Source organism: Melanerpes formicivorus, unplaced genomic scaffold (genome assembly GCF_026170545.1).
Source record: "Melanerpes formicivorus ecotype bairdi unplaced genomic scaffold, bMelFor1.0.p_v2 SCAF_5, whole genome shotgun sequence".
NCBI lineage: Eukaryota > Metazoa > Chordata > Aves > Piciformes > Picidae > Melanerpes > Melanerpes formicivorus.
Window position 1 is genome coordinate 14258617 of NW_027142357.1, and position 18316 is coordinate 14276932.

The 18316-nt window shown below is 42.7% G+C and overlaps 1 protein-coding gene across 2 annotated transcripts in view; it reads right to left on the reverse strand.

Moving 5' to 3' along the window:
• Positions 1-16508, reverse strand: part of CREB1 (cAMP responsive element binding protein 1) — a 37507-nt gene extending 20999 nt beyond the window's left edge. The window contains exons 1-2 of one of the 2 annotated variants that reach the window (XM_068138327.1): positions 16323-16508; positions 78-199 (exon numbers count right to left, since the gene is read on the reverse strand). In XM_068138327.1, the coding sequence (XP_067994428.1) occupies positions 78-191 (114 nt within the window). In that variant the 5' untranslated portion in view covers positions 192-199; positions 16323-16508. The remainder of the gene's footprint in view (positions 1-77; positions 200-16322) is intronic. The other variant, XM_068138328.1, reaches the window with a different exon arrangement.
• Between the last annotated feature and the right edge of the window lie 1808 nt (positions 16509-18316).

Here is an 18316-nt window from a genome sequence, read left to right on the forward strand (position 1 = left end):
CAGGCCCACAAACAGACATTATCCCTCTTAAAGAAATTATCCAATATGTACAACTATTACACCATATGATTTTATACCTGGGCTAACGTTGCAATCTGTGGCTGTGCCTGTACTGTCATCTGTTGGGTTTCTGCCTCTGTAACGGCTGCATCTCCACTCTGCTGGTTCTCTGCTCCAGATTCCATGGTCATTTAGTTACCTACAATCACAATATTTGTTGTAAGTCTGAGTTGGTATGCAAGTCCATTACTCTTGGTGGATCTGGCAGCAATCACTGCAGCTGAATTCCCATTACTACATACTGTTTTCATTTGCTTATTAAAATGTTGCCAAACTATTAGCATTCAGGCAAATTTTTTTCATGCCAGGTGTCTGCCTCAGGTTGACTTTTCTGTGTGTAATGTTTCTGAAAAACAGGTCCAGTCTCCTCCGGTAATGAGATCAGAAAAAATGTGTTTCCTCATCTTACAAAAAAATTGCTTGAGCAATTGCATAATGATGATCCAGTACCTCTGCAATTTGGGATAATAACCAGCAGCCTGTCAGGAAGGGCACTCCCTCAGTGCCAAGGTGACAAGATGCCCTGCTACAGCCCTCCCTCTCCCCTGCAACTGCGGTTTACAGATAACCAATAGCAATTGCTTCTGTGTTGGGCACTTAGTTTTCAGTCATCTTTTGTCTGAATTAAATATGCAAGATCTCCATGCAAATTCCTTCCACAGCCAGACTGTGTATGGCCCCACAGCACAGCACAGTCTTTTCTACTAATTGTTTTAAAGTCAGTATACATAATGATGGAGGCCATTTCTACTTGAACCTCACTGCAAGTAAATATTTTTATATTTAGAAGTACGTAGTAGTTTGCCATGATCTAAGCTTTGTATCATATGTAACTCCTAATATACTTGTATGTCTAAGCAAAATCTGAGGAAGCCTAGATCACCACAACACACAACTCTATAAAAAGAGGTTGCATAACTTCCACAATCATGCATGTAGGCAGAGTGAAATGAATGTTAAATTCTGCTCCGATCTGTGAAAATAAATTTTCAGTTCTTTTTAAAACACTGATATGATTTTTTTTAATCTATATACACATGAAAAAAAGAACATCAAAATACAAATAAATGCTCCCAACAGTGATACAGCAATACTATTTTATTATACAGAACTCCAAATACCAAACATTAAGAATGGATATTGCTTTCATAGCCGCAACAGTAATCCTGTGCACCACTCCATGCTGCCCAATCTAGTCAGGCTTCTGGCTACTGTAAGGCAGCATACCTTTCTTCAGAGCTGGAGCAAAATCACCAGTAAAGCATTTCTCTTTGGGAAAGGGCATGGAGGCAGAGGATATTCTGATAAGAAAGGTGGAAAGGAGAAATGCCTTTCTCCTTGCTCAACTTTACTAGCCCCCTGAGGAGAACACTTAGAAATATCAATACAGGTAGTGGTACCATGACCACATTCAAGACATTTCATTCTGAACACAAAGACAGGGAAACCTCCATTTCAGTGCAAACCATGCTTCAGTATTACAGGAAAGAGAATATTCTTTGAGATGCGTTGCCTAAGGTGGCACAAGTATAACATGAAATCTATGTCTTACAGTAAACAGTTGCTTGTCAACAAAAATAAAAGAGCATTTCAAAGTAGTAGCTGCATCACATCAAAAGAAAGCCTATCAGTGTGTCTATATCAAAATCTGTACAGTTAGTATGGAAAGTGATGGTTCAAGTGAACTTTTGCATTTGTGTGTGTGTATGAACATGGAAATATTTAAGTAACAAATATTTTGTTCCAATATCAGCTTAAAAATTCTTAGGAAATTAAAAGAAGGAAAATAATTAAACCCCAATTCCCTTAAAAACAAACAACAAAAGAAAAAATATTTGGAAAAAAAGCAAATTAAATTCTTCTAAGCACCTGGAATTTTGTTATGCCTCTCCTGTTGCCAGGATTTTTGTCCCACATAAACCAGGTATTAGTCTACTCAAAGATAAACAATGTTTTCCCCTAGGGGCAAACTGGCCATGAAAGAAATTAATTGTAAGCTCACTGCATTTTAAACAGTCTAGATGTTACAATTTTTGTAAGGATTCTGAGAATAATCTGTGTCCATGCAAATGTAATAGCCTCATTCTTTTCTACAGTATCTTTTCCAGATGTTGCATTTCATCTTCCAGAAAGCATAGAACACATGCACTGTTACTATTTGTAACACACATTATCAAAGAGTTCTTAAAGCCTTCATTCATGAGAACAGTTTAAGTGGTTTGCTATCCCAGCATTAACACAAGGTATATTTCAACAGTCTTAGTTCTCCCTATTATGCACACACATTTTTAAAAAGTACTCTGCATTTTCCAAAGTGCAAACTACAAAGCAGATTACCATAGGCTTCCCTTTGGTTTTTATAATTTTTAAGACAGTATCTAGTTTTATCACTTTTTCTGTTGCTGTTGTTGAGTATCAGTCAGTTTGTCCAAGGTAAGCAAATGAACAACTTTTTTCCCCAATTCCTTATGAATGTATCGTGGTGACTCCAGCCAAAAGAGTATCTCATCGGAAACCATTTCAGAAGCAGATCATTTGCATCAGCAACATCTCCCACCCAAGCAGCTGTAAAGAATTTTAAGAAACAATTTCTCAGACACAAATACAAGTATGTTGCAAAACTAAGGCGGCTTTTGTTTGCTGACAGAAAGTCTGACTCCAATATGGCGTAACTGGGATCAAAAATCAAAGAAATGTGAGAGGAGTCTCTTGAAGTAGTGTTGCCAAGTGCCTCCTGATAAATGCAATCTTTTCCTGGAAAGAATTTCCAATCCTCTCACATTCTAATTAGCAAAGTACTTTCAAGGTTTACAAGCTTAATTTCCACACTTTCATCATCTTTTGCAGCATCATTTTATGCATATCTAATCAGCAAAACCATTAACTGTTTGAGGTGCTTCCTTCTCCACCAATACCAACATTTTGAAAAACGAGCTCTTAACATTACTTGCAAAACATGTAAAAGGAACCTCCTGACAACATACAGTAAGCACCAAGCAATGCAGGAAACTGCCTCTAAGATTTACACCTTGACTCGTATAGTTTAAGCATGTTTCCAACATGACTTGTAGTTTTTGGACAAGACTTTAGTCTCATATTATTTGCAGATTCTGAGTACCCTTGAGTTTGGTTCAATTTACCTAGCACTTGCACATCACAGTATTTGCATTCTCACATCTTCACTACTACCTTCTACTGTAACTTGTGAGAAAAAGCAGGAATGAGATTTCTGAGTGTCAGGACACCATATTCTAGATACAATGATTCCTACTTGTTTCATGTTTTCTTTAACAGTAGCTATGATTAAGACTGCCAAGACACACAAGACCAGGCACCTGGAACATAAATACTGATTAAGTTGTGTGCCCAGGTAACACTGTGATGGCTGAAATTAAGTCTGTAAATTCCTGTTAGGTCTTACAATTTACAATGTAACAGATGAATTGATGTTTTGTTTGAAACCTTAACCTCCCTACATAGACAAATGAGTGTCAATCTTCACACCACACCTACTTTCTATGATCTAATATACCCTTAGTCCAGACAAGCATTGCTGAAGCAGCACCCCAGTGTCTTTCAGTTCTTGTGAATGCTTAGCACCACTTCACCACTCCACTCCTCCTGCTCCATTTGCAGTGGTCCATCCTGCTTCCCCGTACTCATTTCCCTGGCAGCCACCACACTGGGACTTCTCCAATGGAGATGGGGATCTGAAAGTGTCATGGTAGGGCCACCACAAAGGAGGGAAATGTTTCAAACACTAAAATACTGTATTTAAAATAGTAACAGGCGAAGTCAATTAGTAATACTCAGTCTGATCTTCAGTACCTTAAAGACAGGATGCTGAGCTAGGTGCACTACAGATAATGGTAACTCCTTTAATCTCTGTGACCATCAGTGCTGTGAATTCAGAACAGGAGTAGAGTTACACCCCCTCTCACCTGCTTACAGAGTCAAGGAGATATAAGTCTGTCTTCCTATAGCTTTCATATCATCCCCTTCACTCTTCAGTATCCGCCCATTGACAGTCTGTGGTGTACCCGCTATACCTTGTTTTCTTACTTCTTTTTCTACCTCCTATCTCAAATATCCCCACAAACTCCAGCATCTCTCCTGGATGTTAAGCTTTGCTCCTTGATCTCTCCCCATTCACAGGAGCCATAGAGCTTTCCTGTTTCTCAAACAAGACTGCTTTTTGTCTCCCAGGATGGACTGGGGAAAAAAAAAAAAAAAAAAAAAGTGAAGGTACTTCCCCAAACATGACCAAATCCAAGAATTAAAATACTTCCCTGTGGTTGTTACAGCAGAGGTAGTTTTCCATCCAACTTTCCATCCTTTTGTACATGAAGTAACAAGTGATGTGCTCTATGGTCTCCTTCTCCTCCATGGCTAAACAATGACTTCTGGTTTTATTTTATTAAAGTACACACCAAGATTCTGAAGAACAACATGACAGCCTCCAAGAACAGTGCAGAATCGAGACTCCCCCAAACCTGTGCCTATTTTGAGACTGACTTGTGTCACATCCAGTCAGGCATCATCTGCAAAGGCCCTATCTATTGTCCCATTAGGTTCCTGATGCAGTTCAATACCCAGCCACCCAGCTCTCTGCTGGGGCAGAGAGGGGGCTGAGCAGAGGGACCTAGAGGCAATGCCTGTTTCTCTAGCGCATTATTTGGATTGGTTCATAGCAAGTGTGCCAATATGGTTGTTCAGGAAGCAAACACACCTCCAGTGTCCAGAGTTCCAGGAATTTGATTCACTCTGTATTTACTATACAGAGCTTTATAAAGCCACAGATCCACCATGAAAGCACTGAAAAGGTCATCACTCTTGTCACCACTCTTGTATTTGTTTTCACATTTCCAGTGTTAAGTAATGAAAACATTCACACAAAATTTGTAACATTTCCACTGTTAAACTGCAGTGTGGCAGCCCTCTCAGCCACAGCTCAACAGCTGCTTTATGAACTCCATTCAATGACTGCCTGATTGAAAATGCTCAGAGAAAAATAATTTTATTTACAGCTAACACATGTGACTTCAAATAACCAGTAATAAATGCTCAACAGGACAGGAGAGGCCCATAATTATCTCTTTCTGGCACTAATAACTACAGGGGGTTGACACAGGAATTGCAATTTACACCACAGATGCTCTGTCATCTCAAGCTGGCAATACCCATGCTGCTGACCCCTGGGTATTTGCTCCTCACCCTCTCCTCAGGGTGACAAGGTGGTGCACCATACCGTGAACACAACCTGTGTTTGCTGCTTCATCTTAAATCTATCTTTTATCACTTTTCTGAATGGGTTCACCACATGGATTCAGTTAATGATCATGCCAAGTCTGGGTCTGGCAGTGCAAGGGCTGAGTGGAAGAATGACCTCAACAACTACCTCCACCGAAAAAAGTCACTATTGAAAATATAATCCATAAATATATTCTATTTATAAATGCTGTCCTTGTATCAAACCTACTTAGAGTATTAAAAGACTAGCTCCCATGCTTTATGCCTGCGATCCTTAACATGCAACAGAACTGTGAACAAGTGTAGGAAAGGACGCACAAAAACCCCATCTTGAAACATGCCTGCAAACTGAATTTTAGAGGAAAAAAAAACACCTTTTTTTACAGAATGTCCTGAACAGCATTTACAGTCTATTCATAAAGACTTCATGAGAACTTGTTTCTGAGAATTCAGCACACTGTAGTCCTTACATATTTTGTTGCTAGTATATTTATGTAGTGCCTTTACATACAAACTGACCACTTTACTACCTCTTACCATCTTTTCTCTGACATTATTTTAAGCACCTAATTTTCTTGTAATTCCTCCTAACTGTAGAAAACTTCTACAAAAATGAAACCATGTGGAAGTGTCAAAACACATGCCTCTTTTCTCCACGTGTCTGCTCAAAATACTGTGGTTCACTACAATGTGTAGCCGCTGGTTAAAAATTAACACGATGATGTGTCCAAACTGTATCATTTGTATGCAGATATCTTTAACATGAGTAGGGACATGAAATTATTTTTCATATCATATGGGATGGGATCTTTGCAATTGGTACAGTTCTAGAAAATAAATAATTAGCATAGCCACTCATGATGAGGTTTAATTCCTGGCCCTAGTCAAATGCTCCTTTTACTTTTGACTAAAATAGCAGTGGGTGGAAAACTGAGGAATGACCCCATGAGACCTGAAGCTGACTTCTCAGCATAACTGACTGCAGGGACAGGAAGCCAGGCACTTCCCATATTTGCACTTCTAACTTCACTGCTACACTGTGACCATGCATTAGTCTGGTGGCAGTTTTCAATTTAAAAAGGAAAATACAATTACACCTACACCGAGACCAGTGATCTTTGTGTGTATGTGTCTCCAAAAGGGAGACCCTGTGACACAACCAGATGCTGCAGTTCTCTGAAGTGCTCACCTCTGCAAACAGCAGGTACCTCGCACGGCTCTTCCTCAGCCTGCGATGAAAGCTTGCTGGATAGGAACCAGCATCCATGTAAAAGCCATGGGGTGTATTAATGTAGCCTGAACCCAAGTAATGTGAGCACAGCAGCAAGTACAATAAATTAACATCTCTGTTCTGCTAACAAGGCCCTGTGCACAAGGTAATACACCCCACCTCTTAGTACGGGTTGTTAGTTTGGGCTCAGTGCCATGCTAAAGCAGCTACATGACCCCTGCTTAAGGGAATAGGTTGTACCTGGCTGTCACAGTGCTCTGGCACCACCCGGTTATCTAGGTATGCCAAATAAATTATCCTGCTATGTTGGTCAACAAGCAGGATGTTTTGGGCCACCACCTTTCATAGCAAACACTGGTATGTGAAGGTGTTCCAGCAGAAAAGCTAAAGCAGTCCAGACTGGAAGAAAGGAGATCTAATTCTGCAGGTGGACAGAAACCTTCTGCTTCCTCAATGATAGGGAGAAGACAGGAGATGTTAGAAGAGGACAGTGTTCCTACCAACAATGAAAGGAATATTCAGAGCAGAAAATGATGCCAAGTTAGCAGGGTTAAGATCCATCGAAGAAGATGCATGTGTCCTTTTTGTCCTACTGGGTAGACCTGTCAGGACTTGAGATTTCCACGTGACCTGCCATAGTCATTCAGATGGATGGTATTTGTTCCCCTTATATGCATTTCTGTGTCGTACAGCCTTTTACTGGCCCATCACTTATTCTGGCAGAATTCTGCCACAACTACCTAAATGCTGCATGGAATATTTGGCAATGTTTTGGTACATTGTAAAGATCTTTATCCACATGCCAAGCAATCTTTACACATCCCAGGTCAGAGGCATCAGCTAGAGGAACTGATGAAATCTCAAAGCTGTGGCAGCATGCAACTCTGTGAGGGGAGACTCTACACATTTGTATTAAATAAATGGTTAACTCCAAAGTGGAGAAACTACCTAAAACTTGTCAACTACTTAAACTTTGTAAAAACTGAACAAATGCAGGAACAATTACTTGACTGCTCACAGAACTACTCTCTTAAGAGAGTGGACTATCATGTCAAAATGAGGTTGTTTATTAACATTGTCTCCTGCACAGGCTTTGCTCTTTATCTGTGGTACAGAGCTTAGCATAGTCTCCAATCGCTGGGCCTGTGACCAGTGTTTAAGGGAATGCTAAAGCTACTTTCAAACTACATATTAGATCTCCCAGCTTTCTTTTAATGTTCAGAGCATATCAGGACCAACCTATTAAAAAATGAAAATAAACTCCAGAGCATTAGAGACTTCACATCATCTGAGCGCTCCAAGCCCAAGAGCCGAGAGTACAACATATAGTGATCATATACCTGGAACAGAGAAAGAAATTACCTCCATACAAATGTTTCCTTAACTGTGAAAATTTAAATACCAGATATGATTTAATGGAAACATATGCAAGAATGTGATAAAGACAGATAACTGTATAAACATGCTTATTATTACCTGAAATCTTTCTATTACTAACTGATTGTTTCCTGAGTCTGCTAATTTTGGAGTGTGAAAATATCAACAGACATGTCACATTTATCAGGCTAGAATGCTGTAAGAATGGACTGAAGGTCCTTAGATTAGATTTGACATTCTAATGTAATCTGAATGTAAATTTATATTCTGAAACATAATCTCCTGTAAAGTCACAGAAATCCAGGGGGCTTTCCCATGAATGAAGTAAATGTCTCCTTTCCCATCCTATAATGAGGGAGGGCAACTATCAGTATTTAAATTTACTGTTTGGTCTGAAATGTTAAATTAGATACCAGAATTTCATCATACTTTATTTGATGGGGGGGGGGGGGGGGGGGAAGCCGGAGGTTTCAATAATGTAGGTGACCTCAGCAAAACAATGCAGATTGAAAAGGGTCAGATATTGGAATCCCATAGTGATACAGACCACTTGCTTTGACAGCATTCTTCTGTTTCAGAGAACTATCAAATCAGTTAAGAAATTCAGGGCAAGTGTGGAATTTTAGCTATTATCTTAAGCATAGCTGAACTTGACAAGAGAATTTTAGATAGAAATTATGCCTGTACTGACATTTTGTCTGTTGGTGAGAAGGAACATCTCCATTGCTAATGTTTCTAACCCACTTCTGAATGTCAGTGGCTGAAGGATTAATTCATTAAAAATGCCACTTCATGAATTTATGCTGGAAGCTTTCAGGCATAAACTGTTCAAACAAACACTGCTCTGCTTAATAATTGGAACATAGGTGGTATTTCTAGAGTTCAACCCATAGTATGAGAACATGAAGTTTTATAAGTTGGCAAATATCAGAAAGCCTTGTTTAAAAAAACCCAACACAACACTCCTGAGTTTAGAAAGAAAACACAACAAAATGCATGTTTCAGACCAATGCTTTCACTGCTTTATTAATAGATTATCTTTAAAACTGATCATCTGGAAGCAAGACTTGATTTATATATACAAAGCTGACAATTACCATATAGTCAATTGTCTGAAACAAATGAAAAATAACCTGTGTCTGTATAAGCAACACACTTTGTTATGATTTAACGGGTTTCTTTCTTTCTTAACAAGGCAGTACAGAGTACTTTTTGCTTCAACACTCTCAAACAAGTGACAACCTTTGAATTCTTTCTGCAGTTGGAGTGCTACAGTAGAAAGTATGCCCAGATATGCACAAGAAAAACAGCACTTCCTTATAAACTGTGCCCTTGTCCAACTCCTGAATGCATCCTATTCACAAAATTTATTGCAACATTAAAACCAAAAGATTTGGGGCTTAAGCCACAGCTCAGACTTAGAAATATTTTAAATACTAAAATTGCTCTGGCTTTACTAGTTATATTGAAATCATGTTGCTTTGTCAATTAGCACTAGTCTTGAAGCAACAGCAGACACGTTACCTTCTTTAATACACCAAAATTTGATCTATGACCCATCCTCTCCATAAAAACATACTGAAATTAAACAGTGCCCAAATTTTGTAGTAATTCTCACTAATGTTATCAGCTGAGCAGATTCTAGTTAATTTGTTGTAATTTTTTTCAATTTACCAGGACAGTGCAGGAGAGATTCTTAAAAGACAAAGATCTATGATATGCCTGTCAGGCTGACCTACTCTGCATCTCCAGAACAGAGACTAATTTATCTTACTTCTCCAACACTTAACTTGAGTTTGGGCAACACAGATTTCTCCATAGAACAGAGATGCAACTTGCTGGTAATACTGACTGTCAGAACAATGACCCTGAGTAAGCAGTGAGAGCCACTGATGAACCAGAAGGGGCCAGAGAAGAACGAACCTGTATTTTGCATCACTGTGTTGCAAACACACACACACACACACGCGTACACACACACACACAAACTCCATTTTGCTTTCGGCAACTATTTATAAGCATTTCTCTTGGCAGCACTACCAGCTCAGGCTCTGCTTTCCTCCAGATTCTTACTTACACCTTTACAGCTGCCTGTGAGGAGGTGTAGTGAATAGGGCTAGGCAACCAACTTGGACTAGACAGACCAGAATAATTGCAGAAATGCAGAAAATTCCATTATTTTTATCCCGGACCAGTTCTCCAATCCAGTTCATGTCACTTCCTCAGAGACACATACCAGTGCTACTGGCACAGGAGTAAGCACAGGAAAAGGTGGAACAGTCTACCCTGCTGCAGCCAGGCCTGTCAATGAAACCAGGGTAGATCAAATCATGGATATAGGTGTCCAGACTGCTGGAAGTCAACACTGATGCTGAAGAGAAGAAAACATCCATATTCTGTAATCTGACTGGTTTACTGATGACTCTGCCCAAGAGTGGGAAGCTGGAAACAGGACCATTACTTGTTACATAGGGAACACTAGCTTTCTGAGGATTGGGCAGAGAGGTGCATTTTTCAAATGGCCACATCACTGACAAAGCAGTTGTTTGCAGCAGGTGACATAGTTCCCCTACCCAGCCCACGATAATGTGTACTGGTTACACACTTCACAGTAACCTTATGCTACAGCTTTCATGCTAGTAGTTTCAGCCATAATTATTATTTTTAAATGTTGAAGAGAGGCCAAGTCCTCTATCAGTTTGAGGTAACACCAAAATTAAAGTTAAGTGCCTTGGGCCAAGTGACAGGACTCATGGTGAAGTGCTGAACCTGGACCCTTTCAGTTTGGGCTTGGTAAGATGTTATATATAATTCTTCCCATCTGACTGGGCTCCTTATAAAGAAAGGGACCTAAGAGTTACACTGATCAAACCATTCCAGAAGACTGAAATCTGCTTCTGATAAAGAGTAGCTGGTTCAACCACACAGGTGTCACCAGGCTTTCAGAAGACAGAAACTTTCCTTTTTTTCTTTTCTTCAACTGAGATACTTCTTGTGTTCCAGTTCTCCTAGGTAAAAAGACAAACTGACGTGGCTCTGATCACCATGGACAGAGTCAGACTCTTCCTTATTTCACTCCAAATCACGGATGTGCAGTAGTTCCCCATGATGACCCTGCTGACCCAGCTCCCCGCTGCTGAAAGGAGAAAGCTGGCTCCCTCTCCTTCCTTTCCCTACTCTCCCTGAGAATTTGCACCAGTATTGATGCTAACAACATCTCAATCACCAATTGACTCAGCTCACTTGCACAGAAGAAAACTAACCTAACAAAAAAGCACAGTTTTCTCCCGGGTTAGTGATTTGAACTAGGTCACTATGTTTTACATACAATTAACTCTACAGCCTGTGTAAGGGCCAACACCAACCAACCAGGATCAGGAGAGAAGGAAGGACTAAGATGCCTGTCTCTTGAAAGCCACATAATGTTGTATCAGTTCAGATGAAACAACAGCAACAGACTTCATCTGTTGGTATTATGCTGTGGCAATAGTACACAGTGCCCTTTCCTACATCTTCCCTCCCTTCGTATCTCACAACTTTCCTATCAGCACAACAGAGAAAAATTTGGTTGTTTCACAAAGAGGGGCAGGGGTCCTTCTTCTATAGCAATGCCCTAGGGATTTTTTCCAAGAGAAATCCATTCACAAAGGCATACATTTGCAAACCCTGCTCATATTGCATGTCACTTAAAGGAATGGACACACACCAGCAGAATTTGAGGCTGGGTCAAGCTATGTAAAGGAACAGGAAGAATAATGAGATTAAAAAATAACACTTCACATCCATTATTCCATGGGGCATAAGATAAACTAAATGGGATTTTACATTCAAACTCTAGGAAAGGTGCAAGAGAAGCCAGAAGCAGGAGAGAGTAAGAGAAGACTTCAGGTAGCATCTATCAGGAAAATGCATGCAGTATCAGAGACATAACGCCACAGGACGCTGAGGAGCTGCTGGAGAGAAGATTAAGACTGCAGCAAAGAGATGTAGAGAATGGCAACAGAAGCATAGAAGTTAGAACACAGTATGCTAGAACAGGACTGAGGCAGTGAACATAATGCTGGTAAGGACCCCATTTGAATGGCATTTAAGCCAAGTAAATAACTAACATAACAAGCAGTATGATACTACAAACAGACATGTATCATGTAACAAACTACATGATATCAAAGTCTGATTAACAGCTGCTGCTCATGTTTATTTGCTCATATTTAGCACAGATAGAAACTCAGCTAAATGATCCAGTGCTGCAGCAAGAAGAAACACAACAGGATCTATGCTACCCATCTTAATCATTAACACAGCAATAATTTTAAATTTTTTAAGTAGGCTATGCTTTCTCATTTAGCAGCACTGTTGTTTGAGCTGCCCTTATCTTCCTGCTCATTCCAGCCTCATCACTTGCTCTGATTGTGCTGGTATGAGCAACTCATGGGAGGGAATGATACAGGTGAAAAATAGACTCCCCATCCCTCATCCTGCTGGATTATTTCCCCAGTCAGGTCCTCTATGCAGCAGCCCAAATATTTGTGCTAATGCAATGAAGATGTGAACGAATCATCAGACATAGAAGATGCTTCAGCCACTATTACAGTCAAAAGTACATGGAACTGTGGTTCCAGTCTATCAAGCAGTAGATAAACTTTGGAAATTTCTGGATGTCTCAGGCTAGGGTTTTTTTTGTTTATTTTGTTTGTTTGTTTTTCTTGAGTCTGCTCAAGAAAAGAACCTGCTCCTTTTTAAGTTTAGAAAAGTCTGAAAAAGTTTCTGCCAAAAGAGGAAAATATACACAAATACAAACAGCTTTATAGTTCTTTTAAACACAGGAAAAATTTTGCTGATAACCTCATTCCGGCTATCGCTGGAACAACACTTAGAGAATCAGAGATTTTTTCACACGACTTGAACTCTCCCCTCCAAAAAGTGTGAAAACACCAAGGGTAGACATTTTGTTTCCGTTTCCTGCATGAAGCTGGCTTCAAAGTATTTCATTGTAAGGCTTCGTGCAGCTTTGTCTAAACTAGCTAGCATTGTCTTGTGTTGAAGACCAACTGAAAAGTAATGAAATCCAGTACAGCAAGTGGTGGGACTCTCCTATCTTTGGGACTATTTTTGCATTTCACCTATCTATGCCCTGATCTATGACAAACATCAAATGTAACAATACTTGCAAGAAAACCAGGTATGCTTATTATCTTAAGTGGTGAAAGAAATGCTGTACCCATTCACTTAGTTCAATTTACAGTACCCAACAAGCATCAGTAGTGCTTCAAAATTCTATGTATGTATGCATCCAAATAGGAATACATTTCCTCAAAATTCTTTACCCTCTCCCCTTTAACTGGCTTTTACACCATCTAGCTTTCTGTTCTCTCCACTTTGCACAGGATACTCTAAATCCAGCAACTGACATGTCTGGTTTCGGAACAAGGGGAAAAAAAAAAAAGGTGCCAAATTTGTTGTCACTCACCTTTTTAATTGCAGTATAACCAAATGATCTAAATGTTTTGAAGAATAAAACAGGTATCAATGTCTTCATGTTGGGTGATATACAAAGATCCCTACCCCCCTATTGCTCAGATTTTCACAAGCACCATGAAATATGACCTCAGTCTGTGGATAAGGCAACACTATTTTTAATTCAGAAAAAAATCATTGCCTTGTTATGAAGTTTCAACTGTATGCAGGCTGGGAACCAGCAAGCTCAAACTTAATTCATTATGGTGTTTCTGTAGTTGAGTTTTGTTGTCATGTCCCAAGAAACTAAGTTTAGGTAAGTGGCAGAAAGCTAGCATGGCCTTCTCACTATATAAAAGCTGTGAAAGGTGTGGCATGAGTTAAGTGATCTCCACTTGCTTCGAGAGACCCAAAAATAGAAGTGAAGTGTGAACATCCCATTTGTTTCAGAACGGTGTCAACAGAAATTCCTAGTCAGGGCCTTGTCTGCTATCAAAAACTACCTATATAGCTCTAGCTGCACTTATGCAAAAAGAAGCTGTTTGCTTCTTACTGCAGGAGAACAGCTACTTTCTAGAATAAGATCAGTTACTATAGAATATTTTATATTTGACATCAGCACCAGCAATAGACACTGCTGCAGGCTTCCAGGAAACAGACTGATGACTTGATACTCTAAATGAGATGTTTCTAAATGTTCTGTATCAACAGACCCCTCTCTGTCAGATCTGTGGTCTTGGCTTTTGGTCTTGTGGTCTTAAAGCATTAAAAATTACTACAATGTTCTTTTCTATATGCAAATACTCCACTTTAGGTCATCTGTAAGTGATGCTTAACAATTACACAACCACCTCTCTACTTTTTCCTCTGCAATTTGTGAGATATGCAGAGATCTGTCTTAGAAAATATGGATCTGGGTCTTCCACTCTGTTATGAAATTGAATAAAATAAAATGTGTTTCTAAAACTACAAATAAACAACAATCAAGGATTTATGGTAGCATTTTTTGTATTTAAAATGAAGTGCATAATCCATCAAATTAAAAATGACGTAAATAAACCAACAACTGCACTCTCTTTAATCACTATTACCAGCTACATTGCTTACTGAAGTTCTCAGATGTCAATTAAGCCATGACAACCTTAGAAACCCTCTTCTCATGTTGGTATTATTCAGAGTGATGTAGAGCACCTTTGGCCTTAATTTCAAAAGCAGTGGTGAAAGTGGTAGCAAACAGAAATTCACAAATAAGAACAGGCCTATTTACACATGTGCATCACAAACATGAATCTTGAATAAAACTTTTTCAGTGACTTCACATTTTACTGTAAAAATCCACACTTGTCGATACAGGAAAAATGAAGCAGGCAGAGTCTCAAAATTGCTGTATTCTGAAATAGTGTTTGGTGGTCACAGTGGGAATAAACAGATATCTGGTATCTCTACGTAAGTCTCCAGCCCCTTAAGAAACTTGTGTCTAAGACCAGGAAAAAAAAAATTCACAACAGGTGTTATTCCAGAAACTGATTATGTGCAGGGATTTAAATATTTAAGATGGAAAAGAAAACAAGATCTACAAAAAATAAGCATGGTTCTGGGAAGAAAAGTTCTATGACCTATAAATTTTTTTGATCCTCATATACACTTGATTGGTGTAACAATCTTTGGTTATAAGTTTAATAGACTGCCACATAATTTTTACGTATTACTGTACACAAAAATGCAGAAATCCAGGTTTGAAACCAGAAATAAAGTAAAAATAATGTCTTCTGCTCTAGGCAACAAGAGGGGGAAAAAAGCCCCTAAGTGCAGCAAGGAAAGGCTGGTATAAGGTGAAAAAGGCAGCTGAGTTGACATTTGCTATTAAAGCTGGGACAGAGGTCGAATATTGCCCACTGTGCAGCACCTAAGGGTCTGTGGAAAACTGGAAAAGGCGAATCTCAAGCCGAGATTTACAAGCCACTGCCAGGTTCAAGTTCGCTTTGGGTTAAAAATACTAACAGGAAAGAAATAACGCAGCAAAAGGGAACCCTATCTCTGCTACGTGATCTGCGCATCTGTCTTAAAGCTCTTCTCTCCGATACTGCCCCGGAGGATGGTGTTCTGTGACCGAGTACCATTACCCGTTTTACAACCTCCTTGAGACGGCAGTGCCCCACGCTGCAAATAAAAGTAAACCACCAGACCATGCGCTGGCCCGAGCTTCTGTGCACAGATTTTATTAAAAACTTCTCGTTACATAGCCCATGGGTATGTTACAGAACCTACGAGCACTCCACGTACTCGTTCCCATCATGGCAAGAGTTTGTTTATTTATTTATACAGCGCAGTCGGGTCACCGGGGAAGCGAAGCTCTGAGGGCGCGAGGCAGCGGGCACAAGGGGCCGGGGCGGCCCCGCAGGAGGGCTGCCCGCCCGCCACGGCCGGCCCCGCGTCCCCGGAGCCCAGTGGGGCCGCGCCGGCCAGGAGGCCGCCGCCGACCGAGGAGCAGCGCCAGGGGGAGGAAGCGGGGCGCGGAAGCATGAAGCGCACACGGAGGGGCGGCGCGGGGAGGGGGCGCGAGGGGTACGCGGCCACCCCCCCCCGCCGCCGCTCCCCCCTCGTCCTCTTCCTCCTCCGCCGCCTCCTCCTGGGGCCGGGGGCCGCGATCCCCCTTCCCCACCGCGGTGAGCGCCGCCGCTGGCTGCCGCCAGAGTCGCCGCCGCCCGGCCGTGGCGGCCGCCGCCGCCGGGGCCGGCTCCCATCCGCCATTATCCTTTGTTCGCGGCGCGTCGGCGGCGGGGATGTTGCAGGGCTCGGCTCCATCTTTAAAGCGGGCGCCCCTCCCGCGGGCGGTGCAAGGCCGGGCCCCCGCGTCCTGCCGCCCGGCGGCTCCCCTGGTCCCCGCCGGGCTCCATTTCCTTCCCTCCCCCCCGCCCCTGTTTGCTGGGCGCCTTCCTCCTCTTACCGGTTACCAGGCTGCTCCGTCACTGCTTTCGTTCGCGCCTAGGATCTCGCCGCAGTTTTATTCTCTCCCCCACGTAACACACCGCGTCAAACTACACCTCCGCCGCGTCACTCACACACACAGGCGCTCCCAGCCCGGCGACAGGCAGGCAGCGGCCGACTGAGGAGCGCCAGCCAGGGAGCAAGCGCCGAGCGCGCCACGGCCCGCACGGAAAACGCCGAGCGCTCACGGAAAACGCCGAACGCCCAGCAGGCGGCGGGAACGGCCGAGCGCACTGCCGGCCCCCTCGGAAAGAGCCGAGCGGTTGCGGAAACGAACGAAGCGCCCCGGAGGGAAGGCGAAAAGAGCCGAACGGCCGCGGGAAGGCGCCAACAGTGTTACCGCCTGGGGCGGCCCGCGCGGAAAGCTCTAAGTGTGACTACGGGGGGGCGTGCGCGCCCCCTTACCCAACCCCCACCCCGCCTGGTGCGCGAGCGACGTCCAGGCCGCAGGAAAGCCGCGAACGCGCACGGAAACGGCTAAGTCGAACTGGCGGCTGCCGGCCGAGCGCTAGGCAGCGTGCCCCAGAGACCCGCGCCCCCCACAATGAAGGCTCCGATCCCTCCGAGTCCCCGGTCCCCGCGCACGCATTAGTGCCCCGGGGAACCTGGAGCCTCCGGCCCTGGAGGACTTTCTCCCTAGTGGGAATCCCCTCCATGCGCATCTCACTGTCCGGGAAGGAGCAACGACCCCTCTCCTTTCTGCCCAAATTTTCACCCCAAGGCTCGACCACCCCTTCTCTTCATAGGCACAACATGGCAGAAGAGGTGTCAATGCCATGCCATCACTCCTCAGTACCTCGTTGGTTGCCTGATGTCCCCCCACCATCACTCCCCCGTGCAGTGAAGACCCCACATCCTTCAGGTCATGCCTCTAAACCTCTCTACTGCCAGGTCTTTACGCTGGGCTGCCGCTCCCATCCTGCTTGCTGCTTTCTCTGGCCCATGCTGGCCCAAAACCAGAGGTGTGATGTGACTGCTGCTCCATCATGACACAAATACCCCATTAAATCTTCCAACGCTGAGCAGGTGGTTTTCCTTGATGCTGGAGGGACAAACCTGTTTTGGCAGAAGTGCAGAACAGGCACCACACCTGTAAAACCACTGTTTTCAGAGCAGCTTAAAACCACTGTTTTCAGAGCAGCTGTGGCCAAGGTGGCGGGTTGCACTCAGTCCTAAGGTTTGACAACTCTCAGAAGGGACACACATTGTCACAACAGGGCAGGGGACAAGACAGAATCATAAAATTGCCTGTATGGAAAAGATCTTAAGATCATCGAGTCAACCATAATCTAACATCTTCATGTACAAAACTGGTAGACAGTGTCCCTAAGCTCCTTATCCAAATGTCTTTTAAATACCTCCAGGTATGGTGACTCCACCACTTTCCTGGCCAGCCTGTTCCAGTGCCTGATAACCTTTTGGTGAAGAAATGTTCCCTAATATCCAGTCTAGACCTCCTCTGGTGCAACGTGAGGCTGTTTCCTCTTTTCCTATCACTTGCTACTTGGGAGAAGAGGTTGGCCCCCACCTTGCTACAACCTCATTTCAGGTAGATGTGGAGAGCAATGAGGTCTCTCCTCAGCCTCCTCTTCTCCAGGCTGAACAACCCCAGCTCCCTCAGCTGCTCCTCACAGGACTTGTGCTCGAGACTCCTCACCAGCCTTGCTGCCCATGTCTGGACACATTCCAGCACCTCAATATTTTTCTTGTAATAAGGATGTAGGTATGGGTTTGTGTCTCATCAAAAGAGGAGCAGCCATGTGCTGTGGCCCTTAATCCCATATGCAGTGCCATGTCCAGTGACACCTGTCACTAGAGGTTTTATGTGCTGGGTAGGTGAACATTTTCTAGGAAAAAAATTTCGAAGAGGAGCAGGTAACAGGCCAGTGATGCTCTGGTCAGCTGAGTCCAGCCTTAACTTCTCCAGTTCACAAATACAGTTGAATGTACCCA